At 40.3% G+C, this 18,090-nt stretch overlaps 1 protein-coding gene across 1 annotated transcript; it reads right to left on the bottom strand.

Moving 5' to 3' along the window:
• Window positions 1-6,170: 6,170 nt before the first annotated feature.
• Window positions 6,171-10,676, bottom strand: LOC102701907 (serine/threonine-protein kinase pakF-like). The gene is made up of 9 exons (XM_006651941.3): window positions 9,932-10,676; window positions 9,438-9,559; window positions 8,027-9,330; window positions 7,692-7,940; window positions 7,434-7,600; window positions 7,156-7,235; window positions 6,923-7,070; window positions 6,625-6,774; window positions 6,171-6,546 (listed from the first exon to the last, which is right to left on the bottom strand). Exons 1-9 carry the CDS (start codon window positions 10,298-10,300, stop codon window positions 6,313-6,315), a joined length of 2,823 nt encoding a protein of 940 aa, XP_006652004.2. The 5' UTR covers window positions 10,301-10,676; the 3' UTR covers window positions 6,171-6,312.
• Between the last annotated feature and the right edge of the window lie 7,414 nt (window positions 10,677-18,090).

The following is an 18,090-nucleotide window of genomic DNA, read 5'->3' on the forward strand; positions in this document are numbered from 1 at the left end:
TGTTATGGGCTGTTTAAAATTGCAAAAAAAAAATAAAAAAATAAAAAAAAATAAAATTGATAAAATATATTTTATTGCTCAGAAAATTATCTCTAGTCAAATGGAACCAACGGGAAGTTTGCTGGAAAGAATTTATGATGTGAAGTTATTTATTGACCAACGTTATTTATGATTTCACGTCAATTTAAATTTGATTATTTCTTCCTTGATTATTTCTGCCCAACGGTGATATAATTGAGGATTTATTTTATTATTTTTCTAAGTCTTTTCTGCCCAACGGTGATTAGATTTGGAGAAGTATTATACACATATTATTTTGTTTTTGATCAAATGTTTTATATTATAAATTGTTATCTGCAGCTTTGTCACAGCTTAAAATGATTGAGCCACTTGATGGGGCTAATTATGCTGAATGGAAAAACAACATGCTCCTGAATTTGGGGCTGTTGGAAAATGATCTCGCACTTAGAGAGGATCCACCTGTGGAACCAAAATTAGCTGACTTTATGGATGAGAATGATAAGGAATACATCAATCTCAAGTGGGCTTACGATGAAAAGTGGCCCGCTTGGGAGAAATCAAACAGAGTGTCCCTAATGTACATCAAGAGCAACATCTCTCCTTCTATTATAGGGGGGATTGCTGACTCTGACAATGTTAAGACGTATCTGGCAAACATTGAATCAAACTACAAGGCGTGTACCAAAACCTATGCCAGTACTCTTATCATGAAAATGGGCTCTTCTGTCTATGATGGAAAGAAAGGCATCCGACAACACATCATGGAAATGTCACACATGGCTCATCAACTAAAAACGATGGACATGGAAATTTCGGAAGCCTATCTTGTCCATTTCATCCCGAACTCACTAAACTCTGATTATGATCCGTTCAAAATTCACTACAATACTCAAAGAGAAAAGTAGACCATTTCAGAGCTTATCTCCCATGCAGTGGAAGAGGAAGAGTGTCAAAAGGCCAAAAGGCAGAAACACATTGACCAGCTTAACCTCGTCAACTCTAAGGGCAAGAGAAAGTCCCATCAAGAAGAAGCCTCTGGATCAAAGAAAAAGGGCAAGCCACCTCACCCTCCGAAACAAGGAGGGAGTAAGGCTGCTCAATCAACTGCTCAATCTTCAGCTGGGCCAAAATTCAAGAATCCTCACTACACTTTCTGTGACAGTGATGGACATTGGCACAAAAACTGCCCCCGCTTCAAGGAGTGGTTGGCCCGTAAAGGTATAAATGAAATTAATGAAATTTCCAACGTTAATGAATCCCTATATGTTGAGTTTTCCCGGAATTCTTGGTGGGTTGACTCAGGTGCCACCGTGCACGTCACTAATTCATTACAGGGATTGAATGGCGTCCAGACGCTAAGAAAGAGGGAGCACATCCTAAGAGTAGCTGATGGAGCGGAGATTGAAGTGGAGGCTGTTGGAGACCTCACACTCAAGCTTCCCAGTGGCTACAATTTAATACTTAATAATGTCTTAGTTGCTCCTTCCGTTAAAAGAAATCTTATTTCAGTCAGAGTCCTAGCAGAGTCAGGATATGACTGTTATTTTTCCAAGAGAACTTGTTACATTAAGCATCTAAATAAAGTAATTGGTCTTGCCTTCGTGCGAGACAAACTCTACTTGCTCTCTTTGGATCATACTGTGATGAATGTCATAAATGCCTGCAATGATAAAAATGAGACTTCATCGAAATTGTGGCACTGTCGCTTAGGCCACATTTCTAGGGGAAGAATCGAACGTCTCATTAAAGAAGAATTATTACTCCCCTTAGATTTTTTTGACGCTGATCATTGCATAGATTACGTTAAAGGAAAATTTGCTAAATCAATTAAGAAAGGAGCCACTAGGAGCACGAGTCCACTAGAAATAATTCACACTGATATTTGTGGACCGTTCCTAGTGACATCTGTAGATGGTTTTGATTCATTCATTACATTTACGGATGATTACTCCCGTTATGGATATATTTACCCCATAAGCGATCGTTCTGAATCTCTCGAAAAATTCAAAATATTCAAAGTAGAAGTTGAAAACCAGCACAACGCGAAAATTAAAATAGTGAGATCAGACCGTGGTGGTGAGTACTATGGGAAACATGCTCCATTTGGGCAAAGTCCTGGTCCATTTGCTCAATATCTTCAGATTCATGGGATTATTGCACAATATTCCATGCCTGGGGAGCCTCAACAAAATGGAGTGGCAGAAAGACGCAACCGCACACTCATGGAGATGGTGCGGAGCATGCTTAGTCACTCCAACTTATCAAATAAATTATGGATTGAGGCATTAAAAACGGCTGCACACATACTAAACAGAGTTCCAAGCAAGTCCGTGCCAAAAACTCCGTATGAACTGTGGACCGGAAGAAAACCGACACTAAATTATTTGAAAGTGTGGGGCTGCCGTGCAGAAGCGAAATTATTCAACCCCCAATTAAAGAAATTAGACCCCAAGACTGTGAGCTGTCATTTTATCGGTTACCCGTCACATTCTAAGGGATATCGATTTTACTGCCCAGACCGTGTCACTAAATTTGTAGAAACCAGACATGTTGTCTTCTTGGAAAATTATGAAATGGGGAGTTCACAGGAAAGGGAAATTAATCTTGAGGAAATTCGGGTGAGTGTTTCTTCTCCTCCGGAAATCCAAGAGAATAATGTCCCTATTTTTCATAATGTACCACAAAGTGTAGTTCCCACAGTTGGCGCTACGGCTACTGCTGAGAAGAATATTTAAACCCATGAAAATAATGAGCCTCAACAGAGTCCTGTGATACATAATGAAGAAGAAATTCCGCAACCTGATCCTGAACCGTCTGTGGTCAATAATGAAAATCAAGAATTGAGACGATCACAACGGAACAGGAGATCTGCCATCCCTGATTATTATGAAATTTATATGGGTGAAGATATTGGGAAGGTAGACGACCCCACCTCATTTAAGGAAGCCATAAGCAGTAAAAATTCATCCAAGTGGGTTCAAGCCATGGAAGATGAACTCAAATCAATGAGCCAAAATAAAGTGTGGGATCTAGTAGAAATTCCTAAAGGAGTAAAAACAGTAGGCTGCAAATGGGTCTACAAAACTAAATTGGACTCCAAAGGAAATATCGAACGATTCAAAGCAAGGCTTGTGGCGAAGGGTTTTTCGCAGAGAGAAGGAATTGATTACAATGAAACATTCTCTCCTGTCTCTAAGAAAAACTCATTCAGAATTGTCATGGCGCTAGTGGCACATTATGATTTAGAACTCCATCAAATGGATGTGAAAACAGCATTTCTAAATAGCGACTTAAATGAAAATGTTTACATGGCTCAACCGGAAGGTTTTGTTGTGGAAGGAAAGAGTCATATGGGATGCAAACTTAAGAAATCCATCTATGGGCTTAAACAGGCGTCAAGGCAATGGAACCTTAAGTTCGATGAAATTATCAAGAAATTCGGATTTAAGGAAAATAAGGTGGACAACTGCATTTATACTAAAATTAAAGGTGGGAAATTTATTATACTAGTACTCTATGTAGATGACATTTTATTAGCAAGCAGTGACAAGAATCTGCTGCGAGAAACCAAGGAATTTTTGTCATTGAAATTTGATATGAAGGATCTCGGTGATGCATCATACGTTTTGGGTATTGAGATTCACCGAGACAAGTCCAAAGGGGTGCTAGGTTTATCCCAGAAATCATATATTTCCAGAGTATTGGAAAGATATAATATGAGCAAATGCTCGACATCACCTGCTCTAATTATGAAAGGGGACAAGTTTGGTTCATTCCAAAGTCCGAGAAATGAATTGGAAGAAAAAGAAATGACTAAGGTACCATATGCTTCAGCTGTCGAAAGCTTAATGTATGCTCAAGTTTGTACGCGACCAGACTTGGCGTTTGTAACCGGGATGCTTGGCAGATATCTGTCTAAACCAGGTATGGACCACTGGAAGGCAGTAAAGAAAGTATTGCGTTATTTGCAAGGAACTAAACATTACATGCTCACATACAAAAAAATCTGATAAGCTTGAAGTTATAGGCTATTCGGATGCTGACTTCGCAGGGTGTTTAGATACCAAGAAATCTACTTCTGGGTATATATTCACTCTTGCGGGGGGAGCCATTTCATGGAAAAGTACTAAACAAACACTGACTGCATCGTCGACAATGCAGGCAGAATTTGTGGCATGTTATCACTCAACGGGGCAGGCTGTATGGCTTAAAAATTTTATCCCGGGATTACAAGTGGTTGACAGCATTGAAAGACCACTGACTATATACTGCGACAATGAGGCTGCAGTTTTCTATACGAGTAACAACAAGTCAAGTGAAGCTGCCAAATACATTGACATTAAATACTATGTTGTGAAAGATAGAGTACAGGATCAAACAGTCAAAATTGAATACATAAACACTAAATCAATGCTTGCGGATCCGTTAACTAAAGGCTTACCTCCCAACTTGTTCAAAGAACATGTGGCCAACATGGGATTGTGTAATGACCTTGAATAAAGATCCTGGAAACCGGGGCAATTAAGTTCGATCAACACCCGCTTAATTAATCAAGGGTTTATTCGTATGATATTGTGAACTATAAGTCTTGTCGTCTCAATGATACGAAATGTTGTTGTGACACATTGCTTTAGGGAGCTGTATTGTATGATGGACTCGTAATTAACCTCTAAATCAAGGGGAGAATGTTGGTTGATTTATCGGTTAGCCGATATTTAGGAAAGGATATAACCATCGTAATCCTATCCGTAATCCATCTCTAACTCTGAAATTCGTAACCCTTATGGGCCGTAACTGCGATCGGTGGTTACGGGTCAGAATTGGATTAGGAAAAGCCCCCGAGTCCCACCAGTGCTATATAAAAGAAGAGGAGCCCACGGGGACGCTCGTGTCGCTTATTCTCTAAACTAGAAATTCGAAATCAAGCTCTCCCGATCAGAGAAACGCTGGAAGGGTTTCGTGCGGCGATTCCAGGACAGTGCCGTTGGAGACCCGAAGGTCGGAGATTCAAATCAGATCACCGGCGACCTAATCTTGCCGGAGACGAAGGAAAGAAGACAGAATTGAAGAAAAGAAAAGAAGGGAATCAGATGGCTTCATCTGCAGGTTTATTTAGTTTTCCGCATTTGAATTAATCGGTGATCATGTGCAGATTAGGGTTTAAATTCGTAATCTCTTGTTTATGATTGAATTGAATTATCTAACAATAGGTACTACATGTTAACAGCTCTATCTAATTTTTTTCCTGTTTTCTTGGTTTTAATTCAGATGTGATTTTGTAAGTTGCATTTGTCGACCTGCAACCTATGTAACAATTGGTTCTTTAAAGTTGAAGAAAATTTCTTTTGATGAGCCGATGTACTAGGTTGGGGCAAGTCAGTTGCAGTTCGTGATGGGCCAACTAGTTAGGCCCAAGCCCAACTATTGTCCAACAGCCCAGCCAAGGTGGATGCCAAATTATGAAGTGAAATTGGGCCCAAATGATCTTATAGCACTCTTGTCATTTCAGAATCAATCATCAAATCTGAATAACTCAAGATTGCAAGTGTTAGGTTTACCCTTGTTGCATCGCATATTTGCATATGGCACATTGGATTTGCACTCTTGCTGCAAGTCGTCACTCGATGACTCGATCGCCTGAGACATGACAGAGAGACAAGGCTCACATGCGTCGATGGCGAAGAGAGCTCCGGTAGGGAGCATGTGGTGTCAGTCCCAGCATTCATGAGACTCTGGTTTTGTCTGGTCAGGCCCAGCCATTCCTGTACTGCGTACAGTTCATCAACAACGGCGTGTTCTTGATTCCATGTAACCATTTACACCTGGAACAGCAAATCTCGATCTTTGCTGTACAACATTAGTACTACTACTTGTACCAGAACTGTCCAGCTTCATGAACTGCCTGCATAACATCAGTTGCTAATGGTGTGGCTGGCCAATTTTCCACATGACAGGCAGCCTGTCATGGCATCTGGGGAGGAAAAGGAATACAAAAGCAACTTGGAAAAGAATCAATCTTGATGCACCATGAAGCCCATCACTGATGATACATACGAAGTAGGGCCAAAGGCCAGCAGGGTTAGATCTACCACATACAGTTCCTAAGCTAGCAACAGTGCTACTACATCTGCCATCTGAATGTGCAACCAATCCTCTCACTCCATTTCACTTTCCATTGCATTCAACATTCCAACCAATCGACAACAAAGAAGGTATGAGAATTGAGAAACTAACTATACACACAGCTCCATTCGTATGGCTTGCAACAATGGTTGTCAAGAAAGAAGTAGGTTAGTCGAAGCTCGATGACCGGCTCCAGTACCCGTCAGCTGAAGTGTCCATGGTCTGTTCAGTGCTGCAGTGCGAGAGGGTGTCATCGTCCACGCCGAGCAACGCAAGGTTCAGGTGTGACTGCATGTTTGAGTCAGGAGCAACAGCCTCCTCGTCTGATCCGTCGAAGCTAGCGGTGACCTGTGACCGTGCCCAGTGGATCGTCTCGTCGTCTCCTTCAAGCAGTTTCAAGATCTGTGTTGCCAGAACATACAGAGAGTTGAGCAAATTGATGTCAACTATCAGATTGTTGTAATTTTGTTCAGGTCTTACCTGTGACATTTCAGGTCGGGAATGAGAAGATGTCCTTGTGCATAGCGAAGCAGCGAGAGTCATCCGCTCCATTTCATCACAGTCATAATCATTTCCCAGAAAGGGGTCAACCAATTGCTTAATTTCCCCATTTGATAGTAGCGGCTTTGCCTGAAACCGTCAAAAAAGAATTAGGAAAGAAGAATCTATAACTTGCTTGTGCGAAGATTGATTGTGATTTCAACAGAGCAAAAATGAAGAAATGATCGTAGAAACCCATTAATCAAAGGCATAATGTAGAGGGTTGAGGAGCACTCACCCATCCAACCAGGCTTTCCTGACCCTTTGCACATCCTGTTCTAATAGGCTTTCTTCCTGAAATAATCTCCAGTATTACAACTCCAAATGCATACACATCAATCTTCTCATTGACCTTCCCATGTGAAAAATATTCGGGGGCCAGGTATCTGTCACAGCAGTAGTTTGCTTAGGCACTTCACACATGACAAAAGTAAAAATAGCAGGTAACAATAGCACAGAGATGATACTAACCCGAAAGTTCCCGTGATGTCAGTACATGTTAGGTGGGGAGTTGAAGTTGACACTTGCTTTGCCAACCCAAAATCACAAAGCTGGAATTTCAAAAGGAGACGATGTCACAAGAAAAATTAACATTAACTAGTGAGGTTACCAAATGCTCATTGCAATTCGTCACTGCTGATGCATTAAGTATTTGAAACGATCTGGAAATATTTACTGTCTGGAAAAAAACGCTCCTACTGCATCTAGGGTATTTTTTCAGTATTCGAAAATCTCTTCTGATTATTTACCTGTGCCTGAAAATCCTCTGAGAGGAGGATATTTGAAGATTTGACATCTCCATGAATCACAGATTGGGTGACACTTCCATGATGAAGATATTCAAGTGCTTTTGCTGTCCCAATTGCTATGTTGTTTCTCTTCTCCCAGCTAAGGCTATCCTTGCTTTCATGCTTGCCTGAAAAACAATTACGGTCACAAAAGTAAGGGACAGAGCTATCAATAAGGTCAGGGACCAAACAGGTGAAGTATTTCATCTCAAGGGTTACCATGAAGTGCTTTGTCTAAGCTTCCCTGGGGCATGTAATCATATACTAACACAAGACTGTAGTTATCAGAACTGAATCCTCTTAGTGAGACAATATTGTCATGCTGCAAACTGGTAGCAATCTCCACTTCTGTGATAAACTCTTGTAGTGCATCAACAGAAGGTTTCAGAATCTTAACAGCTGATAATGTGCCATCAAATAGCAGTGCCTTGTAAACTTGGCTTGTTCCTCCCTTTCCAATTAACATATCTGCATTGGTATGAAAAATCAGTATTCAACTTTTTCCCCAAAAATAAGCCTGTGAATCAAAGTAATACACATCCAAACGAAATTACCTTGTGAGAAGTTTGACGTAGCAAGTTTCAGCTCTTCATAGGTGAACAGCCTACACGTTGAAGAGGACTTCTCTTGAAGTGATTCTAGTTCACTTGGAGGCCATGCCATATCATATAAAGAGAACGAAAATAAAGATTCCGTGTCAACAGCTGAGGTGGATTCACACTCAGAATCACAATTCAATCTTGGACTTGCATCTGATTTCAATGATTTATTGTCTGAAACTGAAGTATAACGGCTTGGAAGCCTCATTGCCCATTGAACCATGGAAATTTTGGCCCATTCGAAAGATGAGCTTCTTTGATGATTGAAGATCCTCCTTCGAAGTCGACATCGGTCAGGCCTTCCCTCTATCATCCTTCTTAGAGACAATGGAGAGCTAGAGGGTGTATCGACATTCTGCGCAGCGTTTTTTGGTGAATCCTCAGCTTCTGTAGATACCATGGATGAAGTCCGTTCAGTTGCAATCGCGCAAACTGAGCCATCCTTCTTGCTGGGTGATGTCTCCGAATTCAATTGAATATCACTGGAGAAACTACTGCTGCGCCTAATCAAACCCTTTGCACTGAAGGAACGCTTGGATCCCCCAGAACTTCTACCTGAACGGCCAGTTCTTGGCAACCGGCAGTACAGTTCACCGTCTGCTTCAGCTGACAGAGTGGCAGAATCATCGTGCTTCAGACTCACAGTTGAACGGCTAGAATCGCCGCTACTCCTGCCTGAATGGCCAGTTCTTGGGGGCAAAATGCAGTACAGTTCCCCATCCCCTTCAGCTGGTGGCTCGGCCAAATCACCGGATTGCCGACTTGAAGTGCTTGCAGCTGAATGACCATTCCTCTCTGGCAACACACAATACAAAACGCTAGCACCCTCACCAGGAAGCTCAGAAATCTCATCTTTCTGATCGGCAGTCAACTCTTCGCCCTTGTCAGATGGACCGACATCAGCCCGAACCTGATCTCGCGGCAACTCAGCCGGATCTGCACCGGAAGGCTGCTGTTCTCCGGAGACGTTGTTCACCGGCTGGGTGCCCTTTGTGCCAACATCATGCTCTTCTTCCTCGCCCCCACCACCACCATCTTTGGGTTCATTTAAAGGTAAAGGTTCCTCTTTACAGTGACGGGCCAGGAACGGCATCTCGCAATACATCTCATTATCACCACAGCCAGGAAGCTCCGCGGAGACCTTGCCTGAGTGGACATTGGATTCTCTCCGGAAGACGATCTTGCCACTGTCCACGGCGAGCACCGCGCACTTCGCCGGCAGCTTCTTTGAGCAGTATTTGGCGACAGAATGCACGGACCTGACGAATCCAAACCAAAAGTTGGCCATCAATCATCATTGGGTGAAAAAAAAAAGCAAGCTGATGAGATTTGATAGCGGAAGCATCGAGGATCCACTGTCACTTACGAAATTCCGCGCTTCTTCTTGGCGATGCCGACGATAACCTTGGAAGCCCCAAACAAGTTGGCCTCGCGAACCAGCGCCTTGCGGACCGAGGAGTCCTTGCAAATCTTCAGCTTTAGATTGATCTGCTCAACACACGAACGGAAAGTTAGCTTTTGCCGAGGCAGCGATGACCAATCACTCTGTAAATTACTGCGAAAAGACTGCACTTTGCAACGGGGAACAAGCGGGAGAGCATGTGAATTGCAAAAGGAAAGCCATAAATGAAGGTAAAAATTGGCATTATTGCGAGGTAGCAAGCCGAAGCTACTCTGCAATTCGTTGCAACTGGGATCAGGTTGTTCATCGCATCACTGGATGGGCTAAAAGTCCAATCTTTCCGGAGTTCCAACCCAATCCAAAGGAAGAAAAAAAAACGAAAATCAACAGAAAAAAAACAACTGCCAAAAAATTAGTTGAACAACAACGGCGAGAGGAGAGGAGAGGAGAAGCGACACCTGCTTGAGATTGCAGAAGCCCTCGTAGACGGCGAGCATGGTGTCGAAGTCGACAGCGGTGGCCGCCCCCGGCGCGGAGGCCAGCACGACGTGGACGGCAACGATGCGGTCGCCGGGGGCGGCGACATTGATGAACGTCCACGTCAGCAGCGTCCGGCTCGCGGCGTCCGCCTGCACGCCCACCAGCAGCGTCCTGCCTTCCCCCTCGCCGCCGTCCATCCCACCGGCGACGGCAGCGACGGCCCCGTCCTGGCTCTCCTCCGCGGAGCACCCTTCCTCCGCCTGGATCGCCGCTCCGGCGGCGGCGGCCATGGCCTCCTCCTCCTCCTCCTTCCCTCCTTGCGGCTGCTGCTTCTTGGATACCTTCATCTCTCAATCAATCAACCGCGCGGTCACGACTCCCAAGGCAAGCCCACCACCATGGCTGCTACTCCCGTCGTTTCCTGCCTCGAGCGCCGCGGCGATGCCTGCCGTTGGTTCGCTCGCTCCTCTTGGCAACCGTCGCGCCCCCTCTCTCTCTCTCTCTCTCTCGCTGGCCGTGCCTTCTTGTTCCGTTGCTCTCTCTCTCTCTCTCCTACCAGAGAGGGTCGTGGTGGTTTCTTTCTCGCTCTGTCTGGTTTCTCTCTCCCACCATTATAGCCGTCGGCTCTGCCTGCCGCTGCTGTTGCTGGCAACGCAACCGCTCTCTCCCTCTCGCGCCGTTCCGTTGAGCAATTCGCCTGCCTCCTTTTCTTTTCCGTTTTTTTCTTTTTCTTTACAGATATCATCAGAATATTAGTTCATCTTTTTTTGTTTTGCGAGGCTAGCCAGTTGTGAATGTGTCACTGACGGATGCACGTGGCCGAAAAGGCGCGTGGGATTTGGGGGTAAAAAGGGGAAGATTCCGAGGAAAAAGCCTTGCTTTACTCTGCAGCTACGCTAGCCTTTGATTTACTGCTGCTGCTTCAGCCTGTGATGATACTACTACTCTAATCTCATCTCTGATGCAACCTGACCATGCCTAAACTTTTTTCTCTTTCTCTACTGATTTTGTATTTTTGGCATGTTTTTTATAGTCTAAAGACACCACATACGTCCAAAAGACCTTATATATATATTATGTTACATATCGCGGTCTTTCTCTCTCTTTTTCCTTTGCATAATTTGGATTTTTCATATACACTTTTTGATGTGTGTGTTTCGTGCGAAAATTTCTAGTATAAAAATCTTATTTGATCCTCATAAAATAGAATTTTGATTTTATAATGATTAATTCGTTAGTTTGTACCTTAAAATAGCTGTAAATTAGAAATTTTAAAAATATAAAATCTTAGGGGCCATAATACAAGCACAAACCTCACGTGCTTGAGATACCCATAATTTGCTGGAATGGAGTTCATTTTGATGTCATCTTCCTTTCTATTTTGGAAGTAGCATTAATAAACCTATGCAAGATATATATATAAATGCAATTAGAAACCAATTATTCAATCTGTTGGAAGGTTAGATCACCAAACTTTTTTTTGTCCATTAATTAGGTCAGATCTGATGGGTACTTATCCAAGTCCCAAACTAATGGGGAGAATTAAGAGTCGTTGCAGGTCTATGCTGAGTCTTCGAATTAATTCTGGCTTTGTTTAATCGAAGATGTCTGTTGAGGCTGAGCATCAAGGTCACTTGCTGCATGCATCGCTGGTCTGCATGCTAGCTGTATTAGCTGTAGGTAGCATGCAATGTTCATTGCTCACGATCTTGTAGCATTTTTTTTTCAGCTGCCAAAACCCTGTGAGAATTACGTATTTGAACACAATTTTCTACTCCCAAACCCTAATTGTCTTGTTCTGCAGGCGTAGTCATTTGAACTTCTGGAACAAATAGCCTGTTAAAGAATGAATTAGAAGCCTTAACTTTGAAGCCATGGTTTGATAATCCAAGGAGCAGCAGTGCAAGAGGCCAAAAGTAGTCAAAAGGATTGTCCAATAACATGGTCATGTGGACCTTATCTATGCATAGCTCTACTGGATCAAACAAGATGAATTCTTCATGAATTGTCTTAGCAACAAAGACCATTTTTTTAATTTGCAAATTAAATGAAACAAAACAAACAAAAATGAAGAGAAAAGGCATAGACCTTCTAGAGATGGTGACTTGTAAACGTAGGAATCAGAGGACATTCGTATATGGGAACAAATATATTCCAGGTATGAACAAAACGTCAAATTAAGTACACCAGATAAGACAAGCTAATGACTGTTGCCCTGTGGATTTAGCTACATAATTTGGGGCAACACACACAAACACACGGCATGTTTTGCTCGCCGGAAAGGAAAATGTATTACTACAAGTTTAATTGTTACTACTACTACTACTACCACTAATTAAGATGATAATGCAGAATTAATTAACGCACATAAACTCACATCATGGTTTGCACTATAGTTTTCAATCAATCTTGGGAAGAAGATTGTTTAATTGTAGCGTACAAGCTTAGTTTTAATTGCGCACACGCACATCCTCCACAATTAATCATGCATGGAGTATTTATGGGGGCAAACTGCTTACAACGGTCGTCCTAGGCTCCTATCTACTCCTCGGACTTTCAGAGCACTCGTGCTTGATCTAGTAAAAAAGAGAGAAAAAAATCTACTGCCTCTGTGAAATTGGGTAGATTTTGTCCACTCCTCATTTCGCTTATACTCATTACAATTGCTTGGTAAGAATTAAAAAAATAATTTATAGATGTTCTTAGTTATTTAAAAATAAATTACGATGAAAACAATAAAATCAACTTAAAATTAAGTTTTAAATTTAAATTTATGCTTATGCTTATAAGCTAAGATTTTAAAAAAAGGTGACGTACTCCATTAATAATAAAAAAAGTTAATGTTTCATCGAAAAAGAAAAATGTAGCAATCAGCCGATAATTGTGCTGATCAAGTTTCAGAACAGCGTACCAAATACTCAGGCTAATCTGAAATCAATTGGCGTATGAGATTAGGTGATAGTGTTTATGCTGCAACTTTTCATAGCGAAACTAACTCCTACAGCACGGATTAATTGCAAGTTGCAACAACGTCTTAGCAGGATTTAGTACAGTAGCAGTAGTAGCTGGAGAACTCGTCTTGTCGGTGTGCATAATAAACCCAGAGCCCACAGCATTTCGTGCAGTATTCAGTTGTTGCAAACCAAAGTGCAGCAATTAGCAGTTAATTAGCTGTAGCTGGTCACCTGAGCAGATCATATATTACTACAGTTAGCAGGTGAGCAGATCATATATTACTACAGTTAGCTGTATTACTAGGGCATACTCATTTTCTCCCACGAAAAACCAATTCTTTCGTTTCCGTGTCCCACGTTTGACTATCTGTTTTATTTAAATTTTTTTTAAGAAATTATAAAAAAATTAGTCACACATAAAGTACTCTTCACGATTTATCATCTAATAAAAATAAAAATATTAATCGTAATTTTTTTCAAATAAGATCAAGAGTCAGACATTATAGATAAAAAGTGAAAGAATGATTTATTTGGGACAGAGTGAGCATATTTGTAAAGTGGTAGGAGGATTATAATTGTATTCAGTTCTGTATTGTCTGTACTTTCCTGGTTCATGTGCATTTACAGGCATTACTGCCACCATACATAAATGCATTGTCACTTCACCTAACTAATTCCAAATTTGGGACAACATTGTAACTCTCTCAATAAAAGGGATAAAATCATGAATTATGGAGAACACTAGTGCCGCGATTCTCCAAAAAGAAAAAAAAATCCTTTCTAGTATACATGAACCCCAATTCCTCAAATAATACACCTATTCAGCAGCACAAAATAACATACCCTACGGTCGGCAATTCCTTTTTATTTATTTTCAACCCCAGATATCCAATAATTACAGTATGAAATGAGGCTGTAAAAAAATTAATGCTCTGAAAAATTCAAGTACACATCATATGTGTGTACACGCGTTGATGGTCAGCTTGGTCAGCCTTTTCTTCTTCTTTTGTGTGTTCTGCTGCTTCTCGAGTCAAAAACGTGCAGAACTACTCCACTGCACCAGTCCATCTCAATGCACAAATACATGTATGACTTATCTATCATCGATGATCCAAAGATGTCGATTCAGTGGGCCCTGCTTGATAGGATAGTTTAATTAATTTTTGCCCTAATCATAATCCAGTGTTATTCCAATGTGAGGTCAGGAGATGAGCAGTGCAAATATATAACAACGCGTCGCATTTCTGTGCATTATTTGGTGCTGTTTTTTTGTGCTCCTGGAGCCAATTTTGCCTGTTCGATTTCAGTTGGGTGTCACGCACACGCACTGGACTCTGCTGTTCTTGCTTTCTTTGCTCACTTTTTTTCACAGTTTCAGACTAGAAATGGAGACCTGGATTATTCTTCTGCAAGTTCACACTTGATTTTATTTACCTTTTGGATGAAATATAATTGGATGGAGAAAAAATCAGTCCCAATTGTGGTTCTCCATTGTTTCGATCGATCTCTGAAATTCGGGTGACCATGCTTTTGTTTGCAGTGAATGTGTTAGGTTCAGAAGTTTACGATTCTGAATCTCTCCCAAGGAAAAAAAAATCAGAGCTAATCTGCCTTGGATTATATGTATACCTGACATGTATTCTTTCATTTGTTTTGTCAGTAGATATGCTCGAGTCTTAAATAACTCTTCTTAGATTTGACCAAAGAGTAATAATTAACAGAATAATTAATGTAATTGATGGATATATGATGGTTCACCTCACCGACCAAACCTCAGGCTTGTACAACAAGTCCGGTTCACTGTCGTAATCCTTCCAGAGAAAAGGAGAAAAAACAGCTGCTACAACATGATTAACCACGTGATTGCAAGGATAAACATCCATCATGCCAGTGTAATTCAGCCATATATAGCAGATGTAAAGCTGGCAACTTTATGATTAAAGGTGCTATACATGGCTAATTAGCACTCTCTGCCGGTCCGCACATAAAACATTAAAACATCATTTCCAAAATAAGATTATTTTTTAGTTTAGTTTTTTTAGTTTAAGTAGTTCAAACAAAATAGAGAAAAAAGACGAAAGTATCTCTCATTATTAGTAAAATAGTACGATTGGCAGTTAGTTAGATAATGGCATCGATTTATGGGTAATGGTAAGTAAGAAAAAAAAAGTAAACTTGTTTTGGGATAAATATTAGAAGCTAAAAATAAATTTATTTTAAAGCGGAGATAGTGTTTTTTTTTTACACATTGTCTGCATATGCTAGTATTCCAAATACTACTTTTCTCGATTCTTTAGAAGCGTAGACCTTTGGAGGAGTTCAGCATGAATACTGGAGAAATTAAACTGTCTCATGTGAAAATCTTACAAAATTCCTACGGATCGAACCCTGATCCTGAGGATTTCTACGGTTCTGCTTAGTTATCTGACCATATTTTGTCTAGTTTGGGTTCAGAGCAATACAAATTAGTAGCAGACTAACAAAATTAGCTGACATTTTGATGGAGCTAGCACGGTCAACAGTGCAAACGCATGCTCAACGCACGACCTGTTCATCCTTACTGATCGGATCGATGGGCAGGCCGGCCGGTATGACATAATTATACCACGTGGTTAACTAATAAATGTCTGAGTAATTGCTTATACCAAATTAACATGCATATGCAGAGCAGCTTAATTGTCTGATTAGTTAGGAACAGTTCAGACACATGCAAGCATAAACTCTACTCATTAATGGAGTATAATTGTAGTGTTAACTAGTACTACAAAACTCCATTAAATTGATGATTCTGTGGAGGAGACTGAGCAGTGCGTATTGTTCAGGTCGTGAGTACGCACGCGTGCGATTAGTTGGGGAATATATAAATATTATACAGTTTGATCAGACATCATCTGAATTATTTACAGTTGATGAGAGGCGATGCATGATTATGAAATCAGATTAGAACAGGGGCAAGCATGTGCAGACAGGTATATATGCATCACGCATGACCAACTACTAGTCTACTAAATATATACTCTCCATCGATCAAACATGCAGTGACAAAATCTCCTCTGCGATTAATTTAGAGCTCCATCACGCTGCATCATACTAACTTATACCACTGGATCTTATAATCCAATGGTTAAGATCCACTCTACATTAGTAAAATCATACCTCCTACTATACGGAATATAGATAAGTAGTACGTACTGGTTGGTATTGTGAGAAAAAAGTTGACATATATGCAATTTGCTAGAGATTTGTACAGAAATTAATCAGGGTCTCACGTCTTTGTTCAAAAGTTTGTCTTGTTATTTGACAAAAAATCATACCAGTGATGTTAGATTCTATCGTCGTCGTCTTTTCATCTTTTCGTTTTCTCTTATATTTATAAACCAACAATTAAATATTTAATCTTAAATTTAAAATTAATTTTAAGTTTTTTTCATCGTAGGTTGTTTTCGGCAGATCGCTAATAAGTAATAACACATATAAATTTATTATTCATAAAATATTTTCATTTATAAATATGATGTTTGTTTTTTCCTTTCCTTCGACACGTAAAAAAAATGACCCCATACTAGTCTCCTTCTCACTATTCTAACTGGTACAGTATATACTGTAAAATAACCCTTAATTTATCAACTGCGGTTTTTTTAATGATCCACTGTTGAAGTGGATGAAAAGGATAAAAGCGTCTAGATAAAGATCTACCTATCTAGATTAAGTACAGCTGGATGCTAGCTAGCTGGAGCTTAGCTCCTAATTCCACTGTCAAGTGACTTAATTACCTCCTCCTTTTTTTCTCTCCAATATATTATTCTGTAAAGAACACGGCCTGCACCTTCCTTCACTCTGCTTTATCCCTTCTCTCTCTCTTTTTTTTTTTGCTTTCTGAATAACCTTTTTTACCTCGCTTTTATGCGAAGTTTCCACAGAGCAACAGCAGATAAAGCAAAAAACCTGTCCATGTCGTGGACACGTAGATCAAAACGATTGTGATCCATCGATCGCTAGCTGCTGCCTCACGCATGCGACATTAATTGAACATGCAAGATGCAAGCATCCATGGATGCCTAGCAGGTCATTTTCTTGTCAACTGATCGATGAGCAATTAGTTCACTTCCCTACTGTAGTAGTTTAATGGAATAGTGGATACATAGCAGGTCATTTTCTTGTCAACTAATCAATGAACAATTAATTCACTTTCCTACTAATAGTTCAATGGAATAGTAGTAGTGTGATGTCTTTGATTTTGATTTTTCTTTCTCATTAATTGGGGGCAGAAGAAAAGTATGAAGTCAAATTTTTAGCCGGCACGCTGAGGTCGGTTATTTCAGTCTGGCGGCTGGAACTTTCCTTGGAACAAAGACTACTGTAAAGACTACTGTAGTACTCCATAAACCGTCAAAATTTTTTATGTACGTTTAATTATTTTTTAAAAATATGTAAAGCTATATTTATGCATAAAAATATATTTAATAATAAAAAAATAATACATAAATAATTAATAATTATGTAAAATTTTTAAATAAGACGAATAGTCAAACGTGTATAAAAAAGTAAACGGTATCAAATATTTAAGGACAAAGGAAGTAGTATGTACTTAGGCTTGGTTTAGTTGCCAAAATTTTTTTGCAAAAGGGTCACGTCGAATGTTTGACCATATGGACATAAATGAAAAAACAAATTTCACAGCTCGCTTAGAAACCGCGAGACGAATCTTTTTAGCCTAATTAATCCGTCATTAGCACATGTTGGTCACTGTAACACTTATGACTAATCATGCACTAACTAGGCTCAAAAGATTCGTCTCATGATTTCCCTCATAACTGTACAATTAGTTTTTATTTTTATCTATGCTTAATGCTTCATTTAAATGTCCGAAGATTCAATGTGATGTTTTTGGGAAAAAAATTTAAAAACTAATTAAACAGGGCCTTAGAGCATCATCCATAGAGCTTCAAAACTCTTCAGAATTCTCAAATTAGGAGACATCGGTGAAAAAACTCCTTCCAACAAATCTCCTAACTTAACCGCCCAAAAATTGGTGTTCTATTCTCGTTAAAATCAGTCTGCACAAGTTGAGAGTCATGTTTGCTCCCAAATTGACGTCCGTAGGGGGCTGTGAGTCCGAGAGATTGCGCGATATACGTCGTTAGAGATTTTCAGTTGGTAGTTTATGATATGGCCGCAATTAG

Source organism: Oryza brachyantha, chromosome 3, assembly GCF_000231095.2.
Source record: "Oryza brachyantha chromosome 3, ObraRS2, whole genome shotgun sequence".
Lineage (NCBI taxonomy): Eukaryota > Viridiplantae > Streptophyta > Magnoliopsida > Poales > Poaceae > Oryza > Oryza brachyantha.